The sequence below is a fragment of the Panthera tigris genome, chromosome E2 (assembly GCF_018350195.1).
Source record: "Panthera tigris isolate Pti1 chromosome E2, P.tigris_Pti1_mat1.1, whole genome shotgun sequence".
In the NCBI taxonomy this organism is placed as follows: Eukaryota; Metazoa; Chordata; class Mammalia; order Carnivora; family Felidae; genus Panthera; species Panthera tigris.
In genome coordinates, this window is record NC_056674.1 from 25,301,382 (window position 1) to 25,328,226 (window position 26,845).

Here is a 26,845-nt window from a genome sequence, read left to right on the forward strand (position 1 = left end):
TGAGAAAACTAGAATTAGTCTAGGTTGTAGACTGGATTCCTAATTTTTACTTCTAAGAATAGCTTTGTTAACTAAGTTACCACTTCACATCTTGGTCAAAATAACTCAGGTAATGTCTCCCAATTTCTCTGTTACTTCAACTGAAAAGTGAGGATAATGATTTGGCTCCAATATGGCTCATAATCGGGATATATGAGGAATGAACGTTAGTATATTTATCATAAGGATCTTTTTGTAATCTGATGGGCACAGTTTCTGGTGTGAAAACATGATGATAATTTTTGTCATCCAGCTTACCTTGCCAATATATTGATTGAAGGTGTTTTTGTGTATTATGGATATTGTATCAAGTCTTACCTGAACCATTTTTCAGATATCCATTTGCATCTACAGTTGTATACATGATATAAGGTCCAGGCTGATTTACTCCAAAGGGCTGCAATAAAAAAGGAATAAATAGTTAAGCCTACAAAAGTAAGTCATTTGAAGTTTCAGACAAATCTCTTACAAATAAATTAAAACAGTTTTACAATAATTATTATATAGAATATATGTTATATATTATGTATATTATATATATATACATATATATGTATGTATATATGTATGTATGTGTGTGTATATATACACACACATACATACATATATAGCAGTTAGAGAACATTTCCTTAAGTAGACAACCTGTTAAGTATTCAAAAGAAAACCTCTGTGGGGCGCCTGGGTGGCTCAGTCGGTTAAGCGGCCGACTTTGGCTCAGGTCATGATCTCAGGGTCAATGAGTTCGAGCCCCGCGTCGGGCTCTGTGCTGACAGCTCAGAGACTGGAGCCTGTTTCAGATTCTGTGTCTCCCTCTACCTGACCCTCCCCCATTCATGCTTTGTCTCTCTCTGTCTCAAAAATAAATAAACGTTAAAAAAATTTTTTTTTAAATAAAAAAAAGAAAACCTCTGTTAGTAGAAAATTCTCAACACTTTAAATGATTTCATAGTTGCATTTATAGTTATTTTATTGTATATTTCTAACATCTAATATTATTCTTTATTATATTAATGTGAATATTTTAAGCAAAATTTACTACTTTTGGTTCCACCTAGAATAGAGTTACGAGAGTCTTATTATGACATTTCTGTTGAGTATGGAATTCCTTTTCTGTTCTGGGATGGATTGGACATAGTTTACATTTTCCCAAAATAAATATCAAAATGAATAAAATCCATCCATAATAATTATAATAGATTGGAAAATATTAATGAATAGTTCCACCACATTTCTTCTCTTATGCTAGACTTAAGAGAATACATTATTTTCCAGTTTAGGAAAACACAACTGGCAGAGCCTAGTTACAGTCACGATGTTTGGCTCCAATTTGTGTATTTATTGTTCCTTACTTCTGGAACATTGATACAATGATTTATTCTCTTTATATATCAACACTAATTAAATAGAGTACAAAGAAACCAATGTCTTTAATGGGTATCCTAAGAGGAGATGACAAAATGATTAAGAAATTCTTTGAACACTTCACAGAATTCAAAATTCTACTGTTCTTCCCACTAAAGTAGAGAAAAGTTAACTAAGATATGTAGATGGTCTAATGATGTGCTAGAAAAGATTTTCCTCCAGGATGACAGGCCAGAAATAATGGATTTAATTGATATGACAATTACCTGATTGATATTTTAAGAGTGTTAGAAGTCTATGGACTTTCAATGGTCATGAGAAAACAGGTTGCTCTAAGAATGGAATTATTCATAAGATATAACTGAGTAAAAGATTCATGAGTAATACAACTACTAACAACAAACTTATCAATGAAGTCCTTTTTTTTCTTAAAATATTTTTTTAATATGTATTTATTTTTGAGAGAGAAAGAGTGAGAGCGTGAGCAGGGGAGGGGCAAAGAGAGAGGGAGACACAGAATCTGAAGCAGGCTCTGGGCTCTGAGCCGTCAGCACAGAGCCCGAGGTGGGGCTTGAACCCACAAGCCATGAGATCATGACCTGAGCTGAAGTTGGGTGCTCAACTGACTGAGCCACCCAGGAGCCCCAGTGAAGTCCTTTTCTGGAGGAAAAAAAAAATATTTGTACACTTTGTACAACATATATTACTTCAATGAAAGAAAGACTAAGACTCTTTTGCAAACGGGCAAGAGAAAGCGTTGTTCTTTAGATATGCACAATTTTAAAGCAACTACAGGTAGTTTTATAGAAGTTACACTATGGAATTATCTTCATGCAATTATTCCTTTTTACTTTATAGTTTTATCATTTATGCAAATGTGTTAAAATATATTTGGTTATGCTTGTTTTAAATTTTTATGTAAATAGAACAATACTGTATGTATCTTTCTGTTTTTTTAAAACTTGCTTTTTAAAATACATTATTTTGAGACGTATTCATGATTAAGCATGTAGCTATATAGTTCATTTTCACTGCTTTGGAATATGCCATTCTATGATTAGGGTATATTTTTCATTCTATTGTTGATTGGCACTTGTTTCCTTTTTTTTGCCATGATAAACATGGCATTCTTATGTATGTCACCTGATGCACAAGTGCTAATAACATTTATCAGGGGTTATGTACCCAGAGCAGAATTGTAAAGTCAGAGGATATGAGTGCATCTTCAAGTGTACTAGGTAGTGCCAGTTTTTTAAAAAAAGTTTTTATTTAAATTCCAGTTAACATACAGTGTGATATTAGTTTCAGGTGTACAATATAGTTATCCAACACTTCCATACAACACCTGTTGTTCATCACAAGTGCACTCCTTAATCCCCATCTCCTATTTCACCCATTGCCCTACCCACTTCCCATCTGGTAACCAGTTTGTTCTCTATCATTAAAAGTCTGATTCTTAGTATGCCTTTCTCATTTCTCCCACCCCCCCTCCCCCGCCCTACCCTTTCTCCTTTGTTTCTTAAATTCCACATCAGTGAAATCATATGGTATTCGTCTTTCTCTGACTTATTTTGCTTACCATAATAACCTCTAGTTCCATCCATGTCATTGCAAATAGCAAGATTTCATTATTTTTTATGACTAATATTCCATTACATAGATAACACATCTACTTTTTATCCTCTCAAATATAGGGTTAGAGTTAGGGCCAGGGTTAGGGTTAGGATTAGGGCCAGGGTAAAGGTATGTGCCTGGCATCCTGCAGTTCAGAGACCTTTCCATAGAGTTAGGTTTAGGGGTTAGGGGCTAAGTGTTAGGTTAGGGGTAAGGTTTGGGTTACGCTATGTGCCTGGCATGCTGCAGTTGAACAACCTCCTCAGAGAATAAAACCCCAAACTTCTGCTGGGGTGAGAATAGACATGGAAGCCATCTACAAAGCTGAGGCAAGGAGAGGATTTGGGGCTCTAAACACTCTTTGAATAGATATTCAATATTTCCTTCTGTTTTTTCCCCTATGTTGGTAGGTAGCAATATTATTATTATTATTACTGTTGTTGTTATTTTAAGTTTTAATTTAAATTCCAGTTAGTTAATGTACAGTGTAATATTAGTTTCAGGTGTACAATATAGTGATTCAACGCTTCCATACAACACCAGGTGCTCATCACAAGTAGTGCCATTTCTTTCTTTCTTTCTTTCCCTTTCTTTCTTTCTCTCTCTCTCTCTCTCTCTTCTAAAGTGGTAATACAGGTTTACACTCCTACTAGCTGAATGTTGCTTCACATGCTTAGCAACAAACATTGCTAATGTGGTATACACTTCTTAATATGAATTATTTCATCTCTCCTAGGTTTATTTCTTTGGAATAGGGTATGCCCTTTCATAATTTACTCTTGTCTCATCCCACTGAAGCTTGAAATAATATTTATGAGGCTACATTTATCACTGTGTTACAACCTCAAATTTACTTCATTACCCATGGTCTCATCTATGTGCTGGAATACTGGTATCTTGAATATAAGCAGTGTTTTCAGTGAACTTCCCCAAATGTATTCTAGACTATTTTTTGTACTTCACACTTGAAAAATTTCATACTATTATCCACAGTACCTTATTTTACAGATTTACTTAGGCATGTTTTTCTCTCTTGTTCTATATTCATTTAAAAAATAAGGTCAGCAAATCACTATTATGAGTCTTAAAGCTGAATTTCACTTCTCACCATGGGTCGGTCACTTTGATATTGAAATCCAGATTCAATTCCTCCATACAATAGTTCTGACTATGGTGGAAGGTCCCTGGGTCCCTGGGATGTCCTAAGGTCCCACTGTAAAAAGGGTGAATAATCAGCAGTGGCACTAAACTATGGTTGTTCATTAGGTATTTCAATTTAGCCAACATTTTCTTGAAAATGACAAGGCAAGTCTGTCATTTGTAGGAAAATGACTGGCAGTATTCGTGGCTAATGATAAAATTTGAGCTTCTCAATGAAAATTGGAATTTTATTTATTTTTTAAATTTTAGAGAGCGAGCGTAAGTAAGGGAGGGGGCAGGGGTGGGGGGGAAGGGGGGGAAGAGAGAGAGAGAGAGAGGGAGAGAGAGAGAAATATCTTAAGCAGTTTCCATGCTTAGCATGGAGCCTGATGCGAGGCTCAATTCCACAACCCGGGATCATGACCTGAGCTGAAATCAAGAGATGGACACTCAATGGACTGAGCGAGCCACCTAGGTGCCCTGAAAATTGGAATTTTAGAAGACTTGTATCCACCACTGTGAGCCTGAAATATTAAAAACTTAACAACTTTTCCTATGCGATCAGTGGTGATATAACAAGTATGATTTTATTTTATTTATTTATTTAATTAAATTTTTTAGTAGGCTTCAGGTCCAGTGTGAAGCTCAATGCTGGGCTTAAACTCATGACCCTGAGATCAAGACTTGAGCTGAGATCAAGAGTTGGACACTTAACTGACTTAGCCTCCCAGGCACCCCTAACAAGTGTGATTTTAAAATATTATATAATGAAATATGTTAATATTGGGAAGATCTGCATAACTTGGTAAACCAGTATTTTCCAAATGACCAATGCATGATGTTATTAAATCATTCATGGATAAAAGAAGATTCAAAGTACAAGACAGACCAATGGATTTTAAAATAATAGAGGAGAATCACTTCTAGAATGGTATAGTAAGGACCTCAAAAATCTCCTTCATAAAAGCAATGAGAACACTGGTAAAAAAAAAATTGTCAAATCCTTTCAGGACTCTGGAAATCAAAGTTTTGCAAGCATCTGAAAAGAAAAGAACTTCAAGAAAAGAACTGAATATTGTTAAGAATAGTGCACTTTGCTGCATTTTAATTTGTCCTATTCCTATAACCCTTTCCCTAGCTCTGAAGTAGGCTTTGAAATCAGCAGCTCTGCAACTACATTAGCGTGAAAATGAAAGCATAGCAGCTAATAGAGGGGCAGAACAGGTTGGGAGCTCCCAAAGCCTCATCCACAGAGAAATGTCACTATTTGCTGTGTCTGGCAGTTTTCACCAAAGCTCTATTCTAACTATCTTTATTTGGAAAGACTGAGAACTTGCTCTGGGTGGATAGCCCTATCACACTGGAACATTTATTAAAAACGATCATTAGCAATTGCTTATTTGATATCAGTTTGGGCTAATGAGAGGTTGACCAAATCTTAAAAAGCAAAATGTGAACAAGATGTTCAAAGACGGGCTTTGAAAAGCTCTGACATATTTCTGGAGACTAGCAGTCCACACACATGTAACACTGTTTCCAGACAAAAGACCACAAAGGCCCTAATCTCTCATCTAATATCTCATTTAAGGAAATGTCTATCCAATTATATCTGACTCTTAGGCTGAGTAGGGACTTCAGTGGCTACACACAATAGAGACTTTAAAGTATTAGCCCAGGAAAATCACTGAAAAAACAGGAGCAACAACAACAAACACCAAAAACAACAAACCCAGGGGAGAGATCTCCATTATATAAAATGTCTGGTTTTTAACAGAAAATTATGACACAAATAGGAGAGTTTGGTTCATACATAGAGGGAAGAAAAGCAGTCAGTAGAAATTGCCCCCAAGGCAGCCTAGATGTTTGACTTACTAGGCAGAGATTTTATTTTTATTTTTTTATTATTTTTTAAAATTTAGGGGTGCCTGGGTGGCTCAGTCGGCTAAGCGTCCGACTTCGGCTCAGGTCATGATCTCGCAGTCTGTGAGTTCGAGCCCCGCGTCGGGCTCTGTGCTGACAGCTCAGAGCCTGGAGCCTGTTTCAGATTCTGTGTCTCCCTCTCTCTGACCCTCCCCCATTCATGCTCAGTCTCTCTCTGTCTCAAAAATAAAAATAAACGTTAAAAGTTTATTTAAAAAAAATTTAAATCCAAGTTTCTTAACATATAGTGTAATAATTATTTCAGGAATAGACTTTAGTGATTCATTACTTACATATAACACCCAGTGCTCAACCCAACAAGTGCCCTTTGTAATGCTCATCGCCCATGTTAGCCCATCCTCCTACCCAACACCCCACCATCAACCCTCAGTTTGTTCTCTGTATTTATGAGTCTCTTATGGTTTGTCTCCTTCTGTTTTTTTTTAATTTTTATTACTTTTGCTTTCCTTCACTATGTTCATCTGTTTTGTTTCTTAAATTCCACAGATGAGTGAAATCATGTATTTGTCTTTCTCTGACTTATTTCGCTTAGCGTAATACACTCTAGTTCCCTCCACATTGTTGCAAATAGCAAGATTTCATTTTTTTTATCGTCACGTAATATTCCATTATGTGTGTGTGTGTGTGTGTGTGTGTGTGTGTGTGTGTGTGTGGGTATACACACACACACCTTCTTTATCCATTCATCTGTCGATGGACATTTGGGCTCTTTCCATACTTTGGCCATTGTTGATACTGCTGCTATAAACATTGACGTGCATGAATCCCTTCGAATCAGCACTCCTGTATACCTAGTAGTGCAACTGCTGGGTCATAGGGTAGTTCTATTTTTAATTTTTTCAGGAACATCCATGTCTTCCAGAATGACTGCACCAGTTTGCATTCCCACCAGCAGTGCAAAGGAGATCCTCTTTGTCTGCATCCTTGCCAACATCTGTTGTTGCCTGAGTTGTTAATTTTAGCCATTCTAACAGGTGTGAGGAGGTATGTCATTGTGGTTCATTGTGGTTTTTTTTGGGAGAGGGGGCAAATAAGGTTTATTTGAGTTAGCTTGAATGTGGGGAAATATAGTATAAAAAACACGTCTTTATTTTTTACTTTATTTTTATTTTTTTAAAAATATAATTTATTGTTAAGTTAGCTAACACACAGTATGATACAGTGTGCCCTTGGCTTTGGAAGTAGATTCCCATGATTCATCACTTACATATAACACCCAGTGCTCATCCCAACAAGTGCCATCCTCAACGCCCATCACCCATTTTCCCCTCTCCCCTGTCCCCATTAACCCTCAATTTGTTCTCCGTATTTAAGAGTCTCTTATGGTTGCCTCCCTCTCTTTTGAAACTATTTTTTCCCCTTCCTTTCCCCCCATGGTCTTCTGTTAAGTTTCTTAAATTCCACATATGAGTGAAAACATATGATGTCTCTTTCTCTGACTTATTTCACTTAGCAAGTAATTAATTAAAAAACCATGTTGTTGGCACATAATGCATGAAGATGTAATTTGTATGACAACAAAAGAACAAAAGAGGGGGGAGTAAACTGAGGTATACTGGAGCAAAGTTTTTTTTATGCTATTGAAATTAAGTTGGCATTAATATGAATTAAATAGATTGTTTCTAAGATGGAAACTAATTCTGAGAGAAACTACTAAGAAAATAAGTTAAAAAAATAGAGTATAAGAAACAAGGGATTTAAAATCCCATCTAAATGGTAACCCAATTAGAGCTGGAGTGGCCATACAACACTTTAAGACAAAATACACTTTAAGAGGAAATTTGTTACTAGAGACAAAAAGGACATTTTATAATGATAAAAGGAGATATAATTATACATTTTTTAAATGTTCATTTATTTTTGACAGAGAAACAGAGCATGAGCAGGAGGGGCAGAGAGAGAGGGAGACACAGAATCTGAAGCAGGCTCCAGGCTCTGAGCTGTCAGCACAGAGCCTGACATGGGGCTCGAACTCACAGACCATGAGATCATGACCTGAGCCGAAGATGGATACTCAACCGACTGAGCCAGCCAGGCACCCCAAAAGGAGACATAATTATAAATGTACCTAACAACAGAGTTCCAAAATACATAAAGAATTGATGGGAGAAATAAATAATTCAACAATAATGGCTGGATACTATTATAATTATCAAAAAACCAGTTTTATTAATGTATAGTACAATGAGGCAGAAGATCAACAAGGAAATAGATGACTTAATACTATAAATCATTTAGATGTAGCAGATGTGGAAAGAACACTGCACTCACCTCCAGCAGAATGCATATTCTTATCAAGCACACATAGAACATTCTCCAGGGGGAACCAAGTAGTAGACCATAAAACAAGCCTCAATAAATGTAAATTCACAAATGTATGGAAAATTATTCAACCGACTTGTAAATAACCAGTGGGTAACGTAACAGAGCAAGAAAAATTCATTGATATGGTTTAAAATTCCTCACTACAAGCAACCTGTCAATAACTGCCACTTGTTCAGCCTCAGTATAGTATTAATCTGAACAGGAAATCAAACTTCCCCATTTTCTACTATATATGTGTGAGAAGTAAAATTTTTTTCAAGTATTTCAACGAAAACAACAAAAAACTGAATGCAAAAAGAGATAGAAGAATCTTCTGTCTTCTATTATGCCAGACATTAAAGAGATTTAAAAAAAAATGTAAAGCAATGCCACTCCACTAATTTTTTAATTTGGAAGGTATAGTTAATTTTTTCATAAAATATAGGTTATGTTAACATACAATGGGTTTATTGTTATTTTTAAATGAATTAATAGAAATATTAGCAATTATTTGTTTTTGTTTTTAAAAAAAATTTTTTTTTTAACGTTTATTTATTTTTGAGACAGAGAGAGACAGAGCATGAACGGGGGAGGGTCAGAGAGAGGGAGACACAGAATCTGAAACAGGCTCCAGGCTCTGAGCTGTCAGCACAGAGCCCGACGCGGGGCTCGAACTCACAGACTGCGAGATCATGACCTGAGCCGAAGTCGGCCGCCCAACCGACTGAGCCACCCAGGCGCCCCAGCAATTATTTGTTTTTAATTTCAAATAGAGTAGTAGTGATAGACATAACTCAAAGAAAACTCTTTGGGGTCCTTAGACCAAGAAGTTTTAAAACCACTGTGTACATAATGAGTAATAAATCCTGCTTTGCCTTCCCCATTTGAAATGATGACTGATACCTCTGCCTATAAATCTTTTTGGTCTCTTACTCTATATGTCATAGCATTACACATGTTTCAGAGTTGTTTTTTTTTCTTCCCCAAGATAGTGCCACTTGGCATTTGTATGAATACTCAGTACAGAATATACTAAAAAATGATCATGCTTACACTGAGTGCCAAGATACTTGGAATAATTTTTACCCTGTGTCTCTTCTAATACAGTAGAAGTGCTAGGAGTATTGCTATATCTTTAGTATCTTTTACATATCTTTATTAAGAATTTCTGAAATAATTCCTCTAGTTCATGTAAGTATTTATGCACACATCTTAAATTCCTTTAGGTAAAACCTGAAAAGGTAATATGCCAGGAGCCCAAACTATGGGAATGTCAATCAGGAATGATGATAACACATCTGTGAGTTTCACATTAATTTCTTCTTCACACCTCCTCTGAAATGGATTTTTGTTCTGTTATGGACTGAATGTTTGTCTCCACCCCAAATTTATATGTTGAAGCCACAACTCCTAATGTGCTGATATCTGGAAGGTAATTAGGGTTAGAGAGGTTATGAGAGTGGAACCCTCGAGACACCACAGAGCTTGCTCTCTCTCTCTCCATGTGCTCAAACCTAGAAAGGCCATATGAACACAAAGCAAGAAGGTGACCCTTGGCAAGCCAGGAAGAGAGCCTCCATCAAAACGTGACCATACTGGTACCCTGATCTTAGACTTCCAGGTTCCATAACTGTGAGAACATAAATTTCTATTGTATTTTGTAATGGTAGTTAGAGCTGATTAATACAATAATTTTAGGCCTGTGAGTTATTCCATATATTTCATATATTGAGAGTATTTTAGGTATTAGCTTTTCAAATCCTGAGAATAACAATGTAGTTTTTAGAGTCAGACAATATGGATTCAAATTTCTCCTCTTTAATTTATTTTCTGTGTGATCTTCGGCAGGTTACTTAACTCCTCCCTGTTTCAGTTCCCTCATCTTAAATTAAGGATAATCACAGTACCTCTCTCATAGGATTATAGTGAAGACTGAGCAAATATGTGTAAAATAATTAGAACAGTGCCTGGCACACAGTAAGTATTCAATATGTACACATTATTGTTTTTTAATTTTGGTAATGAAATCTCCTTTTCAATTATGTTGAACTATTAAGTGAGCAAAATTATTTTGATTATAACCAGAAACATTTATCAAGTTCACCTTCTTGTTTTTTTTTATTGTAGGATTTTAAAACTACATGAATAATTTCTTTGCAAGAATTTATCTTTGGAATAAAATTCCACTTCCAAGTATACATAATTGCTGTGTAAGACAAAGATGGCCTATAGTAAATCCCTTTCCCAATGTCCAGGGCTGTGCACTGGACTTTCAAACTTTAGAAAGCACTGAACACCTGGAGTGACTGTTAAAATACAGATGGATTGAGTGCATCCCCAGATGTTCTTATTCCACATGTCTGGGTGAGCCCTTGGGAATGTGCATTTCTTACACTTTCCAGAGATGCTGATGCTGGTTGTTTGGGGACCCCACTTCTCTACTAGGACTACATTTTGTATACTTTATAAATATTATCAGCTTATGAGAGTATTTAGCATACCCTAAGTTTTTGTTTAATGATTGGATTTGATTCAATACAAGAGAATAAAACCATTGATTCAGTTGGGTACACAGAAAACACTGAGACACTTCTCATTCTTTTCAATTGCTTGTAGTGGTGCGGATTTTTTTTTTTTTTTTTTTTATAGTAGCAATGCACCTTTCTTAACCAACACAAATTTTGCAAAGCAGTAAAATGAGAGTTCATAGAATTGAAATTTCGCAGATTTGAAAGGCAGAGAGATTCAAGTTGGGAATCATTAAGCTTTCTGAATTGTGTGATATAATATGAAATGTTTATTTACTTTAAATTATTTAGCTCTTAAAAGGCATGATCTGAAAGCATTTATTGTGTAAGTGCTTTCACATGGCCTATACTATTATGACTTGAGCATACTCAATTTTCATCTGTAACTACAAAATAGTGTGACCTTTTCCTCTTAAGGGCAAACTTAAGGCTATCAGATAGGTATATAAGTGAAGTGTAGGGTCTTGTTGGAATATGTGTGGGAGTAGAATTCCCTTGACAAGCAAGGAAGCAAGTAGTATAAATAAGAAAATGTGGATATTTCAGCATTAAATAACCTTTATTAAATTTGCAAGCAAATTTTAATTTGCAAGTGATTTAAATTGAGAGAAAGAACAATCATGTAGATGGGAGCACTCCTATCTTGAGCACTAAATCAGAGTATTTCAAATGAGAGAATCTTATAGCTTGTATAGTTTCACAAGAGATAGTTTAAAATGATTTGGAGGGAACATCTCTGAAACAGCAAATATTTGACTGAATGGATATTTAGGGTGCTAGCTTAAAAAGTTTAGTTAATCAGAGAAAGATGAGAGTAACTTTTACTTTCTATTGTTGTTATTCTGCCCAGATGTCTGCAAACATTTTATCTATAGAGCCAGATAGACAGTAAATATTTTAGGCTTTGTGGACCATGAAGTCTTGCATTGCCAGTTACTTTGATATAGCATTAAAGTAGCCATAGATAATATGTAAATAAATGAGTGCGGCCGTGTACCAATAATACTTAATTCACAAAAACAGTCAGGAAGCTGGATCTGTCCACTGGATGGTGTTTTCTTGCCCCTGTTCTATTCAACAGAAAGAACAATAAGGCAGAAATTATAAAATTCTAAGTAGTTTGTCTGATATGGATGATCACTCTACCATAAGGTTTATATGTGCCAATGAGGTGTTTTAACGTTTAGAAATGTTTTCCACATACATGGGATAAGGAAAAGGTACTTACTATAAATGGGAAGACTTGTAACAATACATAAAGTAAACAATCTCTTTTTTATCACTTCCTATATTAAGTGAGTAATTATGGAGTTCTTCAACATTTCACGAGAGTTTCTTCCTTTTTACAGTAAGACATCTAAGTTCCTGAATTGAACAGAAAAAGACACAGGTTTTTTGTTTTGTTTTTTTTTCCCCTGGTTTGTAAGTGGGGGAAGAAGGCTGAGTCAGGGTCTAGGAATGGACCTGGTGCTGCTTTGGAGGTCCTGAGTTTCATCTGAAGTTTACAGACACACTTTTGAGGATGTAACCTGTAGTAAGTGGTACAGTAATCTTGGTTGTCTAAGTGTTAAGAGTTCTTGCTTAATGAAACAAATGCATACTAGTTTCTATAAAATGAACTGTTTCCTCTTTGAAATTCCTCCCCCCTACAGAATTCACACTGAGGTCAACGTTCCCCCCTACACATTCCTATGGAGACCTAACATCCAGGATTAGCAAGAAGTGTATTAAATGTCTTTTTTTTTCGAGCTGCCCACTTTCTTTGAAGACACTCTTGAATTGTTTTTGCTGTGGACATTTGATTTCCTAAACAATCCAAGCCCATTCCCCTCTTTTATGCTTTTACCCCATCCATTCCTCTCCCATCCCTCCAATTTTTAACTACCTGAATTGGGTATGTTCGCCCAGTTATAAGCACTCCTAACGCTGGGTACTTTACTACTGAAGTGCTCATCATTCTTGTAATTCTTCATATGGTCTTGGATTGTGAATTCCATGAGGTTGGGTACAATTTTGGATTTGTTCACTGCTGTATCCCAATGTTTTATAGTGGAGCCTGGATCATGGTAAGTGCTTAACAACTATTTTTTTTCAATGACTGAAGGAATGATGTGGTTTTATAATTCAGGTCACAAGAATTTACTCTTAATAGCCCCAGGGCCTACAGCCACATCAACCTTAGGCACTAAATAAATGATGCCTTCGCATATACTATTTTCCTCTACCTGGACTGCCCTCCTTCTGCTTCTGTACCTACTAAAATCCTAGTCTTTCAAGAATCAAGTCATGGTCACCATGGAAGACTCTACAGGTTGTCCATTTTACCACTCTAGGGGGTGCCACTGACACAGACTGTGACATGAATGGTGAAACCCTGGAGCTGTGCAATATAAAGGCCACTCCCAGCTCAAATATCTCATTCTACTAGTATGCTGTACTAGTGTACTAGACTGTGATCTCCATGAGGGCAGTGATTTTTGTCTCATGTAGCACCTAGAACATAGCAGGAAGTGAATAAATAAATACTGACTGAATACATGAATGACCTCCTCAGTCATAAAAAAATCATTGGTCCTTTATGTCTTACATCTTGTCCTTGCTTCTGGTTTGGCAACTTTTTTTGTGTGGAATGATGTTTATAAGTGCCTCACGATTATGACCCAGTTCCCAGTGATTCTGAATCTTCTTTTTTATACTGGAATGTGAGGGTTTTAGAGAGCCCGTAATAGTAAGATTGAAGGCATGATGCCATATCTACACACAGGCAGATCAACTCTCCACAGAAATTTCTGGAAATTGTGCACAACCATGTTTTAATGTGGCCTGAAAATTTCACATCAGGGTGTGGTACATACAGTTTAGGTCACAAACCATGGTTTTTGAGAAGTGCTGTTTGAGAGTGAAGGCTCTGGAAACTTAGATAGGAAGCACAAATAAGCCTTAATGGATTGACAGTTATACTCACAGGTGCCAGCCCAAACATAAGGTACACCACCAGGCATTTCTGGCTTGAATTGTATAAAAGAGTGGTGTTCCATGTTCTGAAGAGTTGGGGGAAGGGAGGGACTGTGTCATACGTGTGGGTGACCAAACCTCCTGTTTTCAGCAATGATATCTAGTATATTGTGATTTCATATTCTGTGTATTTTGGGGTCTCAGATCATACAGGAGCATTTTTTCTCTTGGATTCACTGCAAAGCCCAAGAATTTACTCACACTTTCCTGGACACACCTCACTTAACATGACATTTGTACAATGATGTTTTGAATCAGGCTGAGTAAGTGGTAAAGCAGTCAGTCATTGAGTGTATAACCCTGGGTAAGCATTGCCAAACAATGGCCCCTGTGGCAAACCTGGCCTGCATCCTGTTTTTATAAATTTTTATTGGAACACAGATTTTTGCTCATTGTTTACATATTGTCTATGGCTGCTTTTACTTTAGAGTTGAGTAGTTGAGATGGAGACCATGTGACCCACACAAAGCTGAAACTATTTACTCTCTGGTCTTTTACAGTTTGCCAACTTCTGACTTAGGAGACGAAGCCTCCTTCTGTCATTAGAAGAAGTCATGTTGTAATTGCCTATTTTCGTTTTTAAATTGAAGTATAGTTAACATAAATTTTACAGTAGTTTCAGTTTTTATTTTCAAGGCAGAAACATATTTGTTGAAAACATTTCATAAATTGATTTCATAAATTTTGGTAAGAAAAAAGACATTAGCTATTCCTCTGGAATGCTGAGCCCTATACCCCATCATCTAGTAAGTTCACTTTCTGTGTGAAAATCTTAGTACAAATCTCTCACATTGTCCCAACTTTCCTTTTAAATGTCATGTCTGATATTCGTTTGAGAGAATTCAGAGAAGTTAAATGAAAAAATATTAGTGATCTCTCAAGTTTTCCATTCTAGAAGTAAACAAGGACTATATTTGGCTCATTTTTCTTGTTCTAGGATGTGTCATATTGATGCAACACTGTTTGGGTGCTGTATTATACAGATTGTTTTAAACTAACTGTCCTCTGTATGCCTGTTGAATTATAGAAAATCAGGGTTGGAATACATTTCTTTTCTTCATTAGACTATCTTTTTAAGTAGCCTAGACGAATCTTGGGGTTTTTTTGGGGGGGGGGGGTTTATGTCACTGTTAAGTGCCTGATTATCTAAGGATTTGTTTTAAGGTCTTGGGCTCCTACTTGGAGACTACAGTATATTTTACATCACTGGCTCTGGATGGTAAAACTAAACTGGAAGAACTTGTAAGACACATTGTGTTAGCTAAAATCAATATTAGGTTTAACTATGCAATATAAAGTTTATGATTCTAAAATGTTAGAAAAATAGGTGACTTACATATGGATTTATTTTTCTCACAGGTAATTTTTTTATCTTGTTCATGTTTTTATAGACACTCATGGATATTTTTCCTTATTTTCATTAGTGTTAACTGTATTGCCTAATTTAGTTCAATATTGAATTTTTTCTATTATTTCTTACTTATTTCTTCAAGACATTAAATTCAGTAAATTATTTATTTAATTTTGGTTATTTTCCTGTTAAAAATGCAAGGAACTTTTCCCTTTGTAAAGGACTACAAAAGGACATTAAATGCAGAAAAATTTCAATTTTTTTCTATCCTTGGTAGAAGAAAGATGATATTGCCACTGTCAGGTGTGATAAAAAGGCAAATACTTAGAATTAAAGGTAGAATAATAGTTTAAAAAGATATCAAATACATAAATCTGTTTTGATCAATAAATATTTGTTGTAGCAAAGACTAGTGTCTTTTAAAGATGGGAAGGTAAAAGTACTAAATCAGATTATTTTCCTTAAAATAAAGACAAAGAGAAACTTACTTGGCTTATACTTTCTCATATTATTCCTACACAGAACAAATACAAGCCTGAGAATATTTCTGATTGAAAAGATGAAAAAAAATGTTAAAGATACATCTTGTTCTGCTACATATATTAAAAATCTGTTTGTAGTAACAACTGAAACATCTGTCTCATAATGAGGTATCTCTGAGAGCATAAATAAAGGATGTTTTCCCTTTATATCAGGGCTTTGCAGAATGCATTTCTCTTGTGAATAGCTTGTAATTTATTCTGCAAATGTTCAAACTTAGCAATGAATATGTTAAGTGATTGTGGTTAAGAGGTGGTATGTGGATTGTGATTGTGGTTAAGAGGTGGTATGGTAAATTTATCAATGAAGGCCCATAAAAAAAAAGGAAACCAAATTTTAGGAAAAGCTCATTTATTCATACATAAATATTTATTGTGCTACTATGTGTCAGGCCACTGTGTTAGGGAGTAAGTACAGAATAATAAACAAGACCCAGTCTCCTTCAAGGGCTGAACACAGATAACTCACCAAATACAGAAGTGGTAAGTAGCAGGACTATGCATAGGGTGCTAAGAAACAACAGATGGTATATCCAGACCTATGTCAGTGGGGAGCCCAGGAATGATTCTCAGAGGAAATACTGTCTGAAAGGTGACCTGAAGGTCACATGAAGGAATCTAGGAGAAGGTGGAGAAGAGGAGGCTTCAGGACAGAGAAAAAACATGCAAGAGGCTGGAGATGAGACAGAATGGCAGAACAAGTAGTTATGTGTGGCTGAGAGAGCTGGGAGTGGGTGTGAGGAGAAATGGCAAGGAATATGGCTGAAGAGGTAAACAAAAGCTCAAGCTAGGTCAAACTAGGTCTAACTAGGTTTGGACCATTTTTCAAGGACAAAGAGAAGCCACTGAAGGGCTGTATTTTAGAAAGATCACTGGGGTACCTTTTTGAAGGATGGCTCAGATAACTCCCAACAGTCAGGCATGAAAAGCAAGAACAATGATAACCTGGACTAAATGATGATTGGATAGAGGAAGGATATTTAGGGGTTGAGACCAATAACCTAGTAGATCTGGGGGGTAAGGGAAAGGAGAAAGTAACTGAGAAAGGGAACATAGGAAGTGGACTGAGTTTTTGTGGGGAAACACTGGATTTCAGTTTTATCAGTCCCTGTAAGACACTCAGATATAGAGGTCTGAAGCTCAGGAGAGATGGCTGGAAAACAGGTTTGGGAGTGATCAGTATACAAATGGCAAAAACAAGCACCCCAAAACAAAACAAAACAAAACACCCACCAAACAAATAGGGGAGAGACTGAGATAACTAAGAGAGTAGAGTGAGAAGAGAACCTAGAGTGAGAGCCTGAGGAGCACCTGCATTTCCAGATGGGCAGAGTAAATGTCCATAAAGGAAAAGGGAGAATGGCCAGAGAAGTGGAAGGGAGCCAGAAAGGGTGAAAATAAAGGAAACCAAGGAAAGGAGAGTGTTCCTAGGAGTGGTCAGGAGAACCAGGCCTCAGGTCAAATGCTAGATTATGACAGTCGGTTAAGGATATGGAAGTAACTAATTGGGAGAGATCCAATGGTGGACAACTTAATAAATTTGACTGAGCAGAGAAAACCGAGATTAGGTAATAGCTGGAGAGGATGTGAGATTCTGGAAAATATGCATATTTGCTCTTGCAGATAAGAGAGACTTGGGTGCTCCTTAAATGCTGAAGGGAAGGCAGCAACAGAGAGGCGGAGGTTGAATACACAGGCTAGGTAGAATAAACAATGGAATGAGGTCTCTGAGAAGGATGTGGAACTCACAGCATAATTAGTACATTGATTAATAAAAAGAAATAGCAAAAGGGATGGGTGTGGATGAAGAGATTATATTTAGTGCTATAGAAGATAACTGAAACTGGTAAGCACGGGCCCTGTGCTATGTTCTAGGACATACAGACAGGCAAAACAGATCCTTCCTCTGTCCTCATGAAACTACTTAAAAGGAATATGCATGGATTCTTTTTGTGTATAGCAGATTAAAGGACTATTTCCAACCCTTTGTTCAATGAGAACACTCATATGCCTGCTTATAGACTCATAATCCATAAAGCAGGAAAAGTCAGCAGGCTTTGGTTAAAAGAATTACCAATTGACAGAGAAAGAAGCTATAATCTCTACTAACACAGTATATGTTATTATTTTTAAAATGTTTTTATTTATTTTATTTTATTTATTTATTTTTTTATTTATTTTTGAGACAGAGACAGAGCATGAGCAGGGGAGGGGCAGAGAGAGAGGGAGACACAGAATCTGAAGCAGGCTCCAGGCTCTGAGCTGTCAGCACAGAGCCTGACCCAGGGCTCAAACTCACAGACCGTGAGATCATGACCTGAGCTGGAGTCGGATGCTTAACCTACTGAACCACCCAGCCGTCCCCACAATATATGTTAAATTGTGAATAAAAGATTAAAAAAATTAGTTTGGTATTTAAAGAGAAAAATCAGGAAATAGGAATAAAAATACTCTTTAGATTCACAGATGCTTATGGTAGCTCTCACTAAAAATAGATATCCATATTTCATAAATTTGTGATATATATCAAAAAAGATTTACATTATAAGAAAAAAAGTCATGAAGTCAAATAGACCTCTAGTCTTATCTTGAAGGCAAACAGAACACCAGCATTTCTCAAAAATTTGGAACTCATTATCCTTGCTAATACAGGGATGTTATAGAGGCAGGGAAATAACCATTACCATTGACAAAGAATAGCAGATACACTTTTTGAGTATTTATTGTGTATTAGACCTCTGCTCTGATTTGCCTACATTAATTCTTCTAATCCTAATAAAAACCTTAGGAGGTAGTGTAGTAGGCAGAATAATGGTCCCCTAAAGATGTTCACATCCTAGCTCCCAAAACCTGTTGATAATCTTATATTGCAAAAGGGAATTTGCCAATGTGATTAAGGATTTTTTTCCCTTAAGAATGTGGAATGCTTCATGAATTTGCATGTCGCTCTTACCCAGGAGCGATGCTAATCTCTGTATCACTCCAATTTTAGTATATGTGTTGCTGAAGCAAACACATGATTAAGGGTCTTGAGATGGAGAGATTATCTTGGATTGTCCAGATGGACCCAATGTAATCACTACAGTCCTTATAAGTGAAAGAGGAAGGCAGGATTGGGTTAGGGTCAGTGGTACGAAGATGCTACATGGTTGGATTTAGAGATGGATAGAAGGGCCATAAGCCAAGGAATATAGGTGGCCTTGAGAAGTTAAGGGCAAGGGAATGGATTCTCCTTAAAGCCTCCAAAGGAATGGAGTCCTGCTCTGTGAAGCGTATTTGTATTTTTGACTTCCACAACTGTAAAAGGATATATTTGTGCTGTTTGAGGCCACTAAATTTATGGTAATTTGTTACAGCAGGAATAGGAAGCTAACATAAATGCATACAATTAGTTCCCCATTATACAGATGTGGAGAATAAGGCTTAATAGGAGTTATATAACTTCCCCAAAGTTACTGAACACAGTTGAAGAAATTCTGATTTTACATTCTTATTTTCCCTTTGAAGTAGGAATCTAGGTCAATGACTGAGAAATGAACGTGGGGATGGATTTAAGAAGATGCTGGAAAGGATATAAAATAGTTTTTATGAAAAAATGGGAGTTTCTGGTCTAACATGTAAAAAGTCCTTATCTTAGAGAGATATACATGGAAGTATTTACAGAATATAAGACATAATGGATTTTCCTTAAAATAGCGTAAGAGGGGCTGTGAATGGAATTAGTAAGTGGTGGTATATGATGATAGTGCTGAAGCTGGATGGTAGTATGGACACAAGGAGTTTTATTATATTAACCTATACTTCTATAGATGTTCAAATTTTAAAAAAAGTTAAACAAATTTCAAGGAAAAGAACAATAAATGACACAGAGGAAGACATATTGATAAAAGCCATGAAGTAACAAGAACAACTTTTAAAGTAAAGCAACACTCACAGAGAAGCTATCAGTGGTGACTGAGGAAAAGTAAGTAGCATAGGGAGGAGGGTCAGGGAAGGTGAGAAGGAGGGATAGCCAAGGGGCACAAAAGAACTTTTAGATATAGTGTTTCATTATATTGGCATGATATATCCATATATAATGGATATATATATCCAAATAAATATATATATTGTGTATATATATATAATATATACATCATAACATCAAATTGAATATATTCATTATGTACAGCTTATTGCATGTCAGTTATGTTGTAATAAAGCTATAACAAGGAAAAATAAAGCAATACTGATAAAAATGCAAGGAGAGGGGCTCTTGGGTGCCTCAGACAGTTAAGCATCTGACTTTTGATTTTAGCTCAGGTCATGCTTTAATAGTTCATGACATTGAGCCCCACGTCAGGCTCTACGCTGACAGTATGAAGCCTGCTTGGGATTCTCTCTCTCCCTCTCTCTCTCTCTCCCCTTCTCCTGCTCTCTCAAAATAAATTTACTTAAAAAAAATCTTTAAAGAAAAAATATGAGGAGAGTTTCTGGTCTGACCTGTAAAGAGCTTGGAAGTCCTAACTCCTCAGAAAAAGAACAAAAAAGCTGAAGTAAAACAATTCTCCTTAGATTCAGAGAACTCAGGTCACAGGGCAAACTGCTACCCTGACACTGGAGAGAGGGGTGGATACAGAATCACAGCTTACTGGGAGCAGAGGCCTAGATGCAGATGACTGAAACTGGAGCTAGTACTGGTAGGACACTTAAACTGTAATGGAAAAATTGCTGGAAGCTCAATAGGAACTAGTTTGAGAATTCAAACTCTGGAAGAGGGAGGTAAACAGTCTTAGAGGAGCCCCACGCTTTTGAGTTTTACCTCCAGAAGTCCCACCAGATTCTCAGGGGTAAGATTGGGTCAGAACTCTCATGCTTCTAGCACAGGGAGGGGAAGTAAGCATTCTGACATAGGCCCAGAGCCCTTGGTTCTTAACACCTTACCCTCAAGGAAAACTATTTTACCAGATCTTAAGTGACCTGGGTTTAACCTGGGGGAAAGGAAATGCCTAACTTTAGCCCTTTCTGGCCTTCCTGTCTTGCCCATGGGGGAGGGGAAGCTAAGAAGAAGCACATGTGTATGCCACATCCCAGGGACACAGGCTCACTAAAAGCCTGAGACCTAATCATAGGAGTATAGGATGCATTTTCTAACTCTTGCTCCTTACCACCACATCAACTGGGCTTCTGTCTTATAATGGGATTATAGCTAAAAGCACTGCAAGCCTCAGACCCTGTTTAAGAAGTGGGAGAAAAACACAAAGACAATAGGGAAGAAAAAAGACACTGGAGAAAACTGCTTCCTCTGACAGCATAGCTACTGCAAACAGTAAACACAGTTGTTAGAGTTATCCTAGCTGGATAAACATAAAACCTCATGCTAAAGGCCCATCTACCTTAGTTCCTTTCACCCAATATATAATATCCGATTTTCAACAAAAAATTTCAAGGCATGCTAAAAGGCAGAAAACAAAGTTTGAATGGACAAAGCAAGCATTGGTACCAGATTCAGATATAGCAGAATGTTAGAATTAGCAGACCAGAAATTTAAAAGAACTATGATTGATACATTAAGGGCTCTACTGGAAAACATAGACAGCATGCAAAAACAGACTGTTAATACAAGCAGAGAGATGGAAACTCTTAAGAATCAAACAGAAATGACAGAAATAATTAAAATGAAGAAAGCCTGGATACGGCTGAACAAAGGATCAGTGAGCTTGAAGATCTAGCAATAGAAACTTCCAAAACTGAAACAGAGAAAAACTATTGAAAAAATTGAACAGAACTGTGGGACAAAGGTGTAACATATGTGTCACTGGATTACTGGAAGGAGAAGGAGAGAAAGGAATAGAAAGAAATGTTTGAAATAACATGACAATTTTCCAAAATTAGTAACAGATATCAAACCACAGATCCCGGAAGCTTAGAGAACACCAAACAGGAAAAATACTAAAAACCTATATTTATCTATGCATATCATATTCAATCAGCAGAAAACCCAAGACAAAGAGAAAGTCCTGAAAGTAATCAGAGAAAAGGAATGGGCGAAAAGATGACTAGGAATCTATATAAGACTATGATACAATTAAGAATGCTCATTTCAGGTAAAGACTATGAACTAGTGGTGGTACCAATATGCAAGTATGTTTATTATTTTTTTTAGAAATGCCCAGGAGCCTAGGTCTAGGACTGAAGAAGGTAAATAGCTTGGACTAACCCAGGGCTATAATTTTGCTAGGCAGGTACAGTAGAAGGAGAGTGCTTAATGGGAGTTAAAAGTAATGGCAGGAGTGAGGTTGATGTATGGTAGCTAAACGAGGAGGGTAAAGGCAGGAGTGGGCTGATTACAGGTCAAGAGATGAACAGCCTTAAAGTTGAACAGGTGTAGTAATGGGAAAGAGAAGGCTGGAAAACAGTTTGTAGTCAAATAGCTGAATGGATGGCATTAAAATTTCAAAAGTAGGGTACCTGGGTAGCTCAGTAGGTTAAGCCTCTGACTCTTGATTTTAGGTCAGGTCATGATCTCACACTTTGTGAGATGAAGCCCTGAGTTGGGCTCTGGGCTGACAGCATGAAGCCTGCTGGGAGTTTCTCTCTTCCTTTCTCTCTGCCCCTCCCCTGCTCGCCTGCATGCCTCTCTCTCAAAATAAATAAATAAACAAACAAACAATAAAAAAATTTCTAAAGTAAAATAGTTCTGGTAGATAAGGTCCAGAGTATGACCAGGGGTTTTCAAAATGGAGATGAAGGAATTTGGGTGGGATTGGTTTCTGATTTGAATAATTCCTTCCTTTCTTCATGTTATCAAATAGGCTGCCTGTATCAGGTGGGAACATATTAGTAGCACAAGAGCTATCCAACTCATAAATTAACTCAAGTGGTAAAGTACTCATGTGGTAGGTACATTTTCCCTCTTAGTTTCACATAGGGTCATATACCTGATGTAAAACTTTATACTATGTTCAGTACAAAGCAATATGAAGAAGGCCTACTTTTTCATAAAATACAAGAGGGCATACATTTGATATATGGAAAACTGGGGAAGTATAGTGTGCATTTGTTTCTTTTAGGTTGTCATAAAATTGTGATTTGTGATATCAGTGGGGCAGGAAAATGATATATGTGAAGGCAGTTCAGCAGGATCTGAATTTCAAAGAAAATAATAAATGGACGAATGGGAGGCAGATCTGTCACAAAAAAAAAGCCCAAAGGTGCAGGACTGTTGGAGTAATCATCGTAAGAACATCTCTCTGCATGGTGAATTTTACTTATGTGACTTTCTAAAAAAATTTTTTTTAAACGTTTATTTATTATTGAGAGACAGAGAGACACAGAGTGTGAGCAGGAAAGGGGAAGAGAGAGGAGGAGACACAGAATCTGAAGCAGGCTCCAGGCTGTCAGCACAGAGCCTGATGCAGGGCTCGAACCCACAAACCGGGGGATCATGACCTGAGCTGAAGTTGGACACTTAATCGACTGAGCCACCCAGGCACCCCAATTTATGTGACTTTCTAAATGAAAGTTCTCCATACAATTAAAGTTGCTTTTATTTTAAGATAAAGAGAATGGGGACATTATTGATCTCAGAAGTATTACCTGCAGCTGCTTTAATCATACAGCCTTTCCTATCCACTTTTCTGTCAGAACTTATAGGTAAAATGAGTGGGTTTCATTTCAATGTTTCACAGTTCTTTGCTTGACCATGTAATGAATATGGTCAATGACAGGAAGCAAGAGGAATTGAATAATTCACAGATTAGGTAGACAATACCTAAATCACCAAGTTAATCTTAAGCCTCTGATTAATTACATCTATACGTTAAAATTTTTAAAAAACAGACTTTCTTGTTTAGAGCAGTTTTAGATTCATAGCCAAATTAAGTAGAAGGTACAGAGAGTTCTCATACATCTTCTGCATTCCCCTCCCCATAGCCTCCCCTACTATATACATCTACATTTTTATAATGATATGAAAGCAGACGGACTTGACCAGGCACTCATATACATTCATAAAAGATGTGATGCATTGTCCAGATATTTTCTTCAGGACTGAGGCACTTATTCCCTGAGCTCCTCAAAGTGTTGGCTGCTGATAGCTCACAGCCGGGTTCCTACCTGGACACTGTTTTCAGCCAAAGAGAGCTGGCTCCTACTAGCTATAAGCCTTTCCTGGAGACTGCCTGCAGGCAAAGTCTGATTAAAGCAGGAATACAAACGCCTGGCTTCTCTGCCTCTATTTGAGCCATTTCTGAAGGGCCAATAGCTGTTGCTTTGGAGTTGAGTCTAAATTAAATCTCTGCATGCAAATCTCTGGGTTAGGGTCTGTTTCCACATGTCTCAAATATGTGAAGTTTCCCAACCATACACAAAGTGTTGGTCTTGCAGTGCTTAACTGGGGTAGTAAAAGTGTGAGACTATAACCAGAACACCTAGCTTTGTGCTCTAGTTCCAGTACTTCATAGCTCTATGATTAGATAATTTAATTTCACTAAGCTTTAGTTTCCTCATCTTTACATGGGGGGTAATTCCTCATGAAACAAGGTTATTATGAGGACCCAAGCAGGGATACACCCACACCCATACACAATATAATATTCTTATTATAATTTATATGAACTGGCAATTTAAAAAACTAAGCCTAATTATTTTTACACTTTGTTATTTCACTGAAGCACAGAAAGTCAATATTAAGACTATACCAAAAAAAATCATTATTTACTATATGCTTGACCTTCGGTTATGTACCAGGTATACATGATGAGAGGGTTCTTGACCTTAAGGGATGCCAGTCTAGTATAGAGAGGCTTTTAATATAGAGACGTGAGCTCAAGTATTATATATGCTAAAATGGCGGTAGTATGCCTTATGCCAAGAAATTACAGGAAGGTATCAGAAAAGCCTTCATAAAGGAGGTGAACCTTGAAGTGAGAATCTTTTAGACAAGGTATTTTATTCTCAGTAAAGTTTTTTGAGCACTAAAGGATACTTTAATCACTTCTAAATAATAACAATTTGAATGTAACTTATAAGTATTTTGTGAGTATCTATTATGCAGAATATTTTCACTGAAAATTTTACAACTGAGATTTGTTTACTTACTGTTATCTTACGAGGACAGTCATTAGAACACAGACCACTAAGAACTGTGGAAAAATAAAGAAAAGGCTATTACTACTATATTATTACTTTAGCTTATATTTAAAGTTAACTCTAATTTTTCCCCTATAATCTATTAACATGCTCTACTGAATCATAATCACAGGCAGAAACCAAATCAATTCCTTTAGATCTGAGTAAATCAAGTTTCTATTGTTTATTTTATACTGATATTTTAAAAGCTTTTATTAAGCAGTTAAGATGCTAATGTTTTGTGAAATATATAGGTGAAATAATTAATTATATTTATATCATACTATACCTACTGTTGGTTCTAGTTTCCAAGTATAAGACTTAGAATCTGACAGAAGTGCTAAATGCAAACCAATTAAAATGTATGCTGAGAAAAACATTTTATATCTCATATTAGACTTTTTTCCACTTATCTAGTCAAAGTTGTTGGGTCAAAGATTTTGGGCACCCTTGATAACTATTATGGAGAACACAACTATAAAGAATTGACGGGTCTATAACAAATACATAAAAATAATTTAATGACACATTTATTCTATAATCACCAAAAAAGAAAAGGTTAGAGTATCTGAATATTCTTTATATAAGTAACATGAGTTTTGAAATATAATTATATTACCACCTCTTCATGTGAAGTGATACCTCTATAAGAAAGTGGACATTACCACTCCTGTAACTTTATTCAACACAGTGTTGAAAGTCCTAACCTCAGCAATCAGACAACAAAAAGAAATAAAAGACATCAGGGGTGGCTCAGTCGTTAAGTATCCAACTTCGGCTCAGGTCATGATCTCATGGTCCGTGAGTTTGAGCCCCATGTCAGGCTCTGTGCTGTCAGTTCAGAGCCTAGAGCTTGCATCGGATTCTGTGTCTCCCTCTCTCTCAGCTCCTTCCCCTCCCCTGCTCTCTGTCTCTCAAAAAAATGAATAAATGTTAAAAAAAAAAAAAAGAAACAGAAATAAAAGACATCCAAATTGGCAAGGAGGAAGTCAAACTTTCACTCTTCACAGATGACAGGATACTCTTTGTGGAAAACCCAAAGGATTCCACAAAAAACTGCTAGAACTGATACATGAATTCAGCAAAGTCACAGGACATAAAATCAATGCACAGAAATCAGTTGCATTTCTATACACCAAAAGAAGCAGCAGAAACAGAAATCAAGGAGTTTATCTCATTTACAATTGCACCAAAACCCATAAAATACCTAGGAATAAACCTAACTAAAGAGGTGAAAAATCTATACACTGAAAACTATAGAATGCTTATGAAAGAAATTGAAGACGCAAAGAAATGGAAAAACATTCCACGCTCATGGACTGAAGAACAAATGCAGTTAAAATGTCGATACCACCCAAAGCAATCTACATATTCAATGCAATCCCTATCAAAATAACACCAGCATTCTTTACAGAGCTAGAACAAATAATCTTAAAATTTGTATGGAACCACAGAAGACCCTGAATAGCCAAAGCAATGTTGAAAAAGAAAACCAAAGCTGGAAGCATCACATTTCCGGACTTCAAGCTGTTTTACAAAGCTGTAATCATCAAGACAGTATGGTACTGGCACGAAAACAGACACACAGATCAATGGAACAGGAAAGAGAACCCAGAAATAGACTCACAAACATGGTCAACTAATCTTTGACAAAGCAGGAAGGTGTATCCAATGGAAAAAAGACAGTCTCTTCAGCAAATGGTGCTGGGAAAACTGGACAGCAACATGCAGAAGAATGAACCTGGACCACTTTCTTACACCATGCACAAAAATAAACTCAAAATGGATGAAAGACCTAAATGTAAGAGAGGAAACCATCAAAATCCTAGAGGAGGAAATAGGCAACAATCTCTTTGTCCTCAGTTGCAGCAACTTCTTACTTGACATGTGTCCAGAGGCAA

At 36.6% G+C, this 26,845-nt stretch overlaps 1 protein-coding gene and 1 non-coding gene across 2 annotated transcripts in view; both read right to left on the reverse strand.

The window, feature by feature from the left end:
- The window catches only part of ITFG1 (integrin alpha FG-GAP repeat containing 1), a 342,370-nt gene that overhangs the window by 63,463 nt on the left and 252,062 nt on the right, over positions 1-26,845 (reverse strand). The window contains exons 13-14 of the mRNA XM_007096707.3: positions 24,915-24,958; positions 358-436 (exon numbers count right to left, since the gene is read on the reverse strand). Coding sequence (XP_007096769.1) covers positions 358-436; positions 24,915-24,958 — 123 coding nt within the window. The remainder of the gene's footprint in view (positions 1-357; positions 437-24,914; positions 24,959-26,845) is intronic.
- On the reverse strand, positions 18,746-18,849 carry LOC122234449. Its single transcript, XR_006212237.1, has one exon. It is a non-coding gene; the product is annotated as a U6 spliceosomal RNA (small nuclear RNA).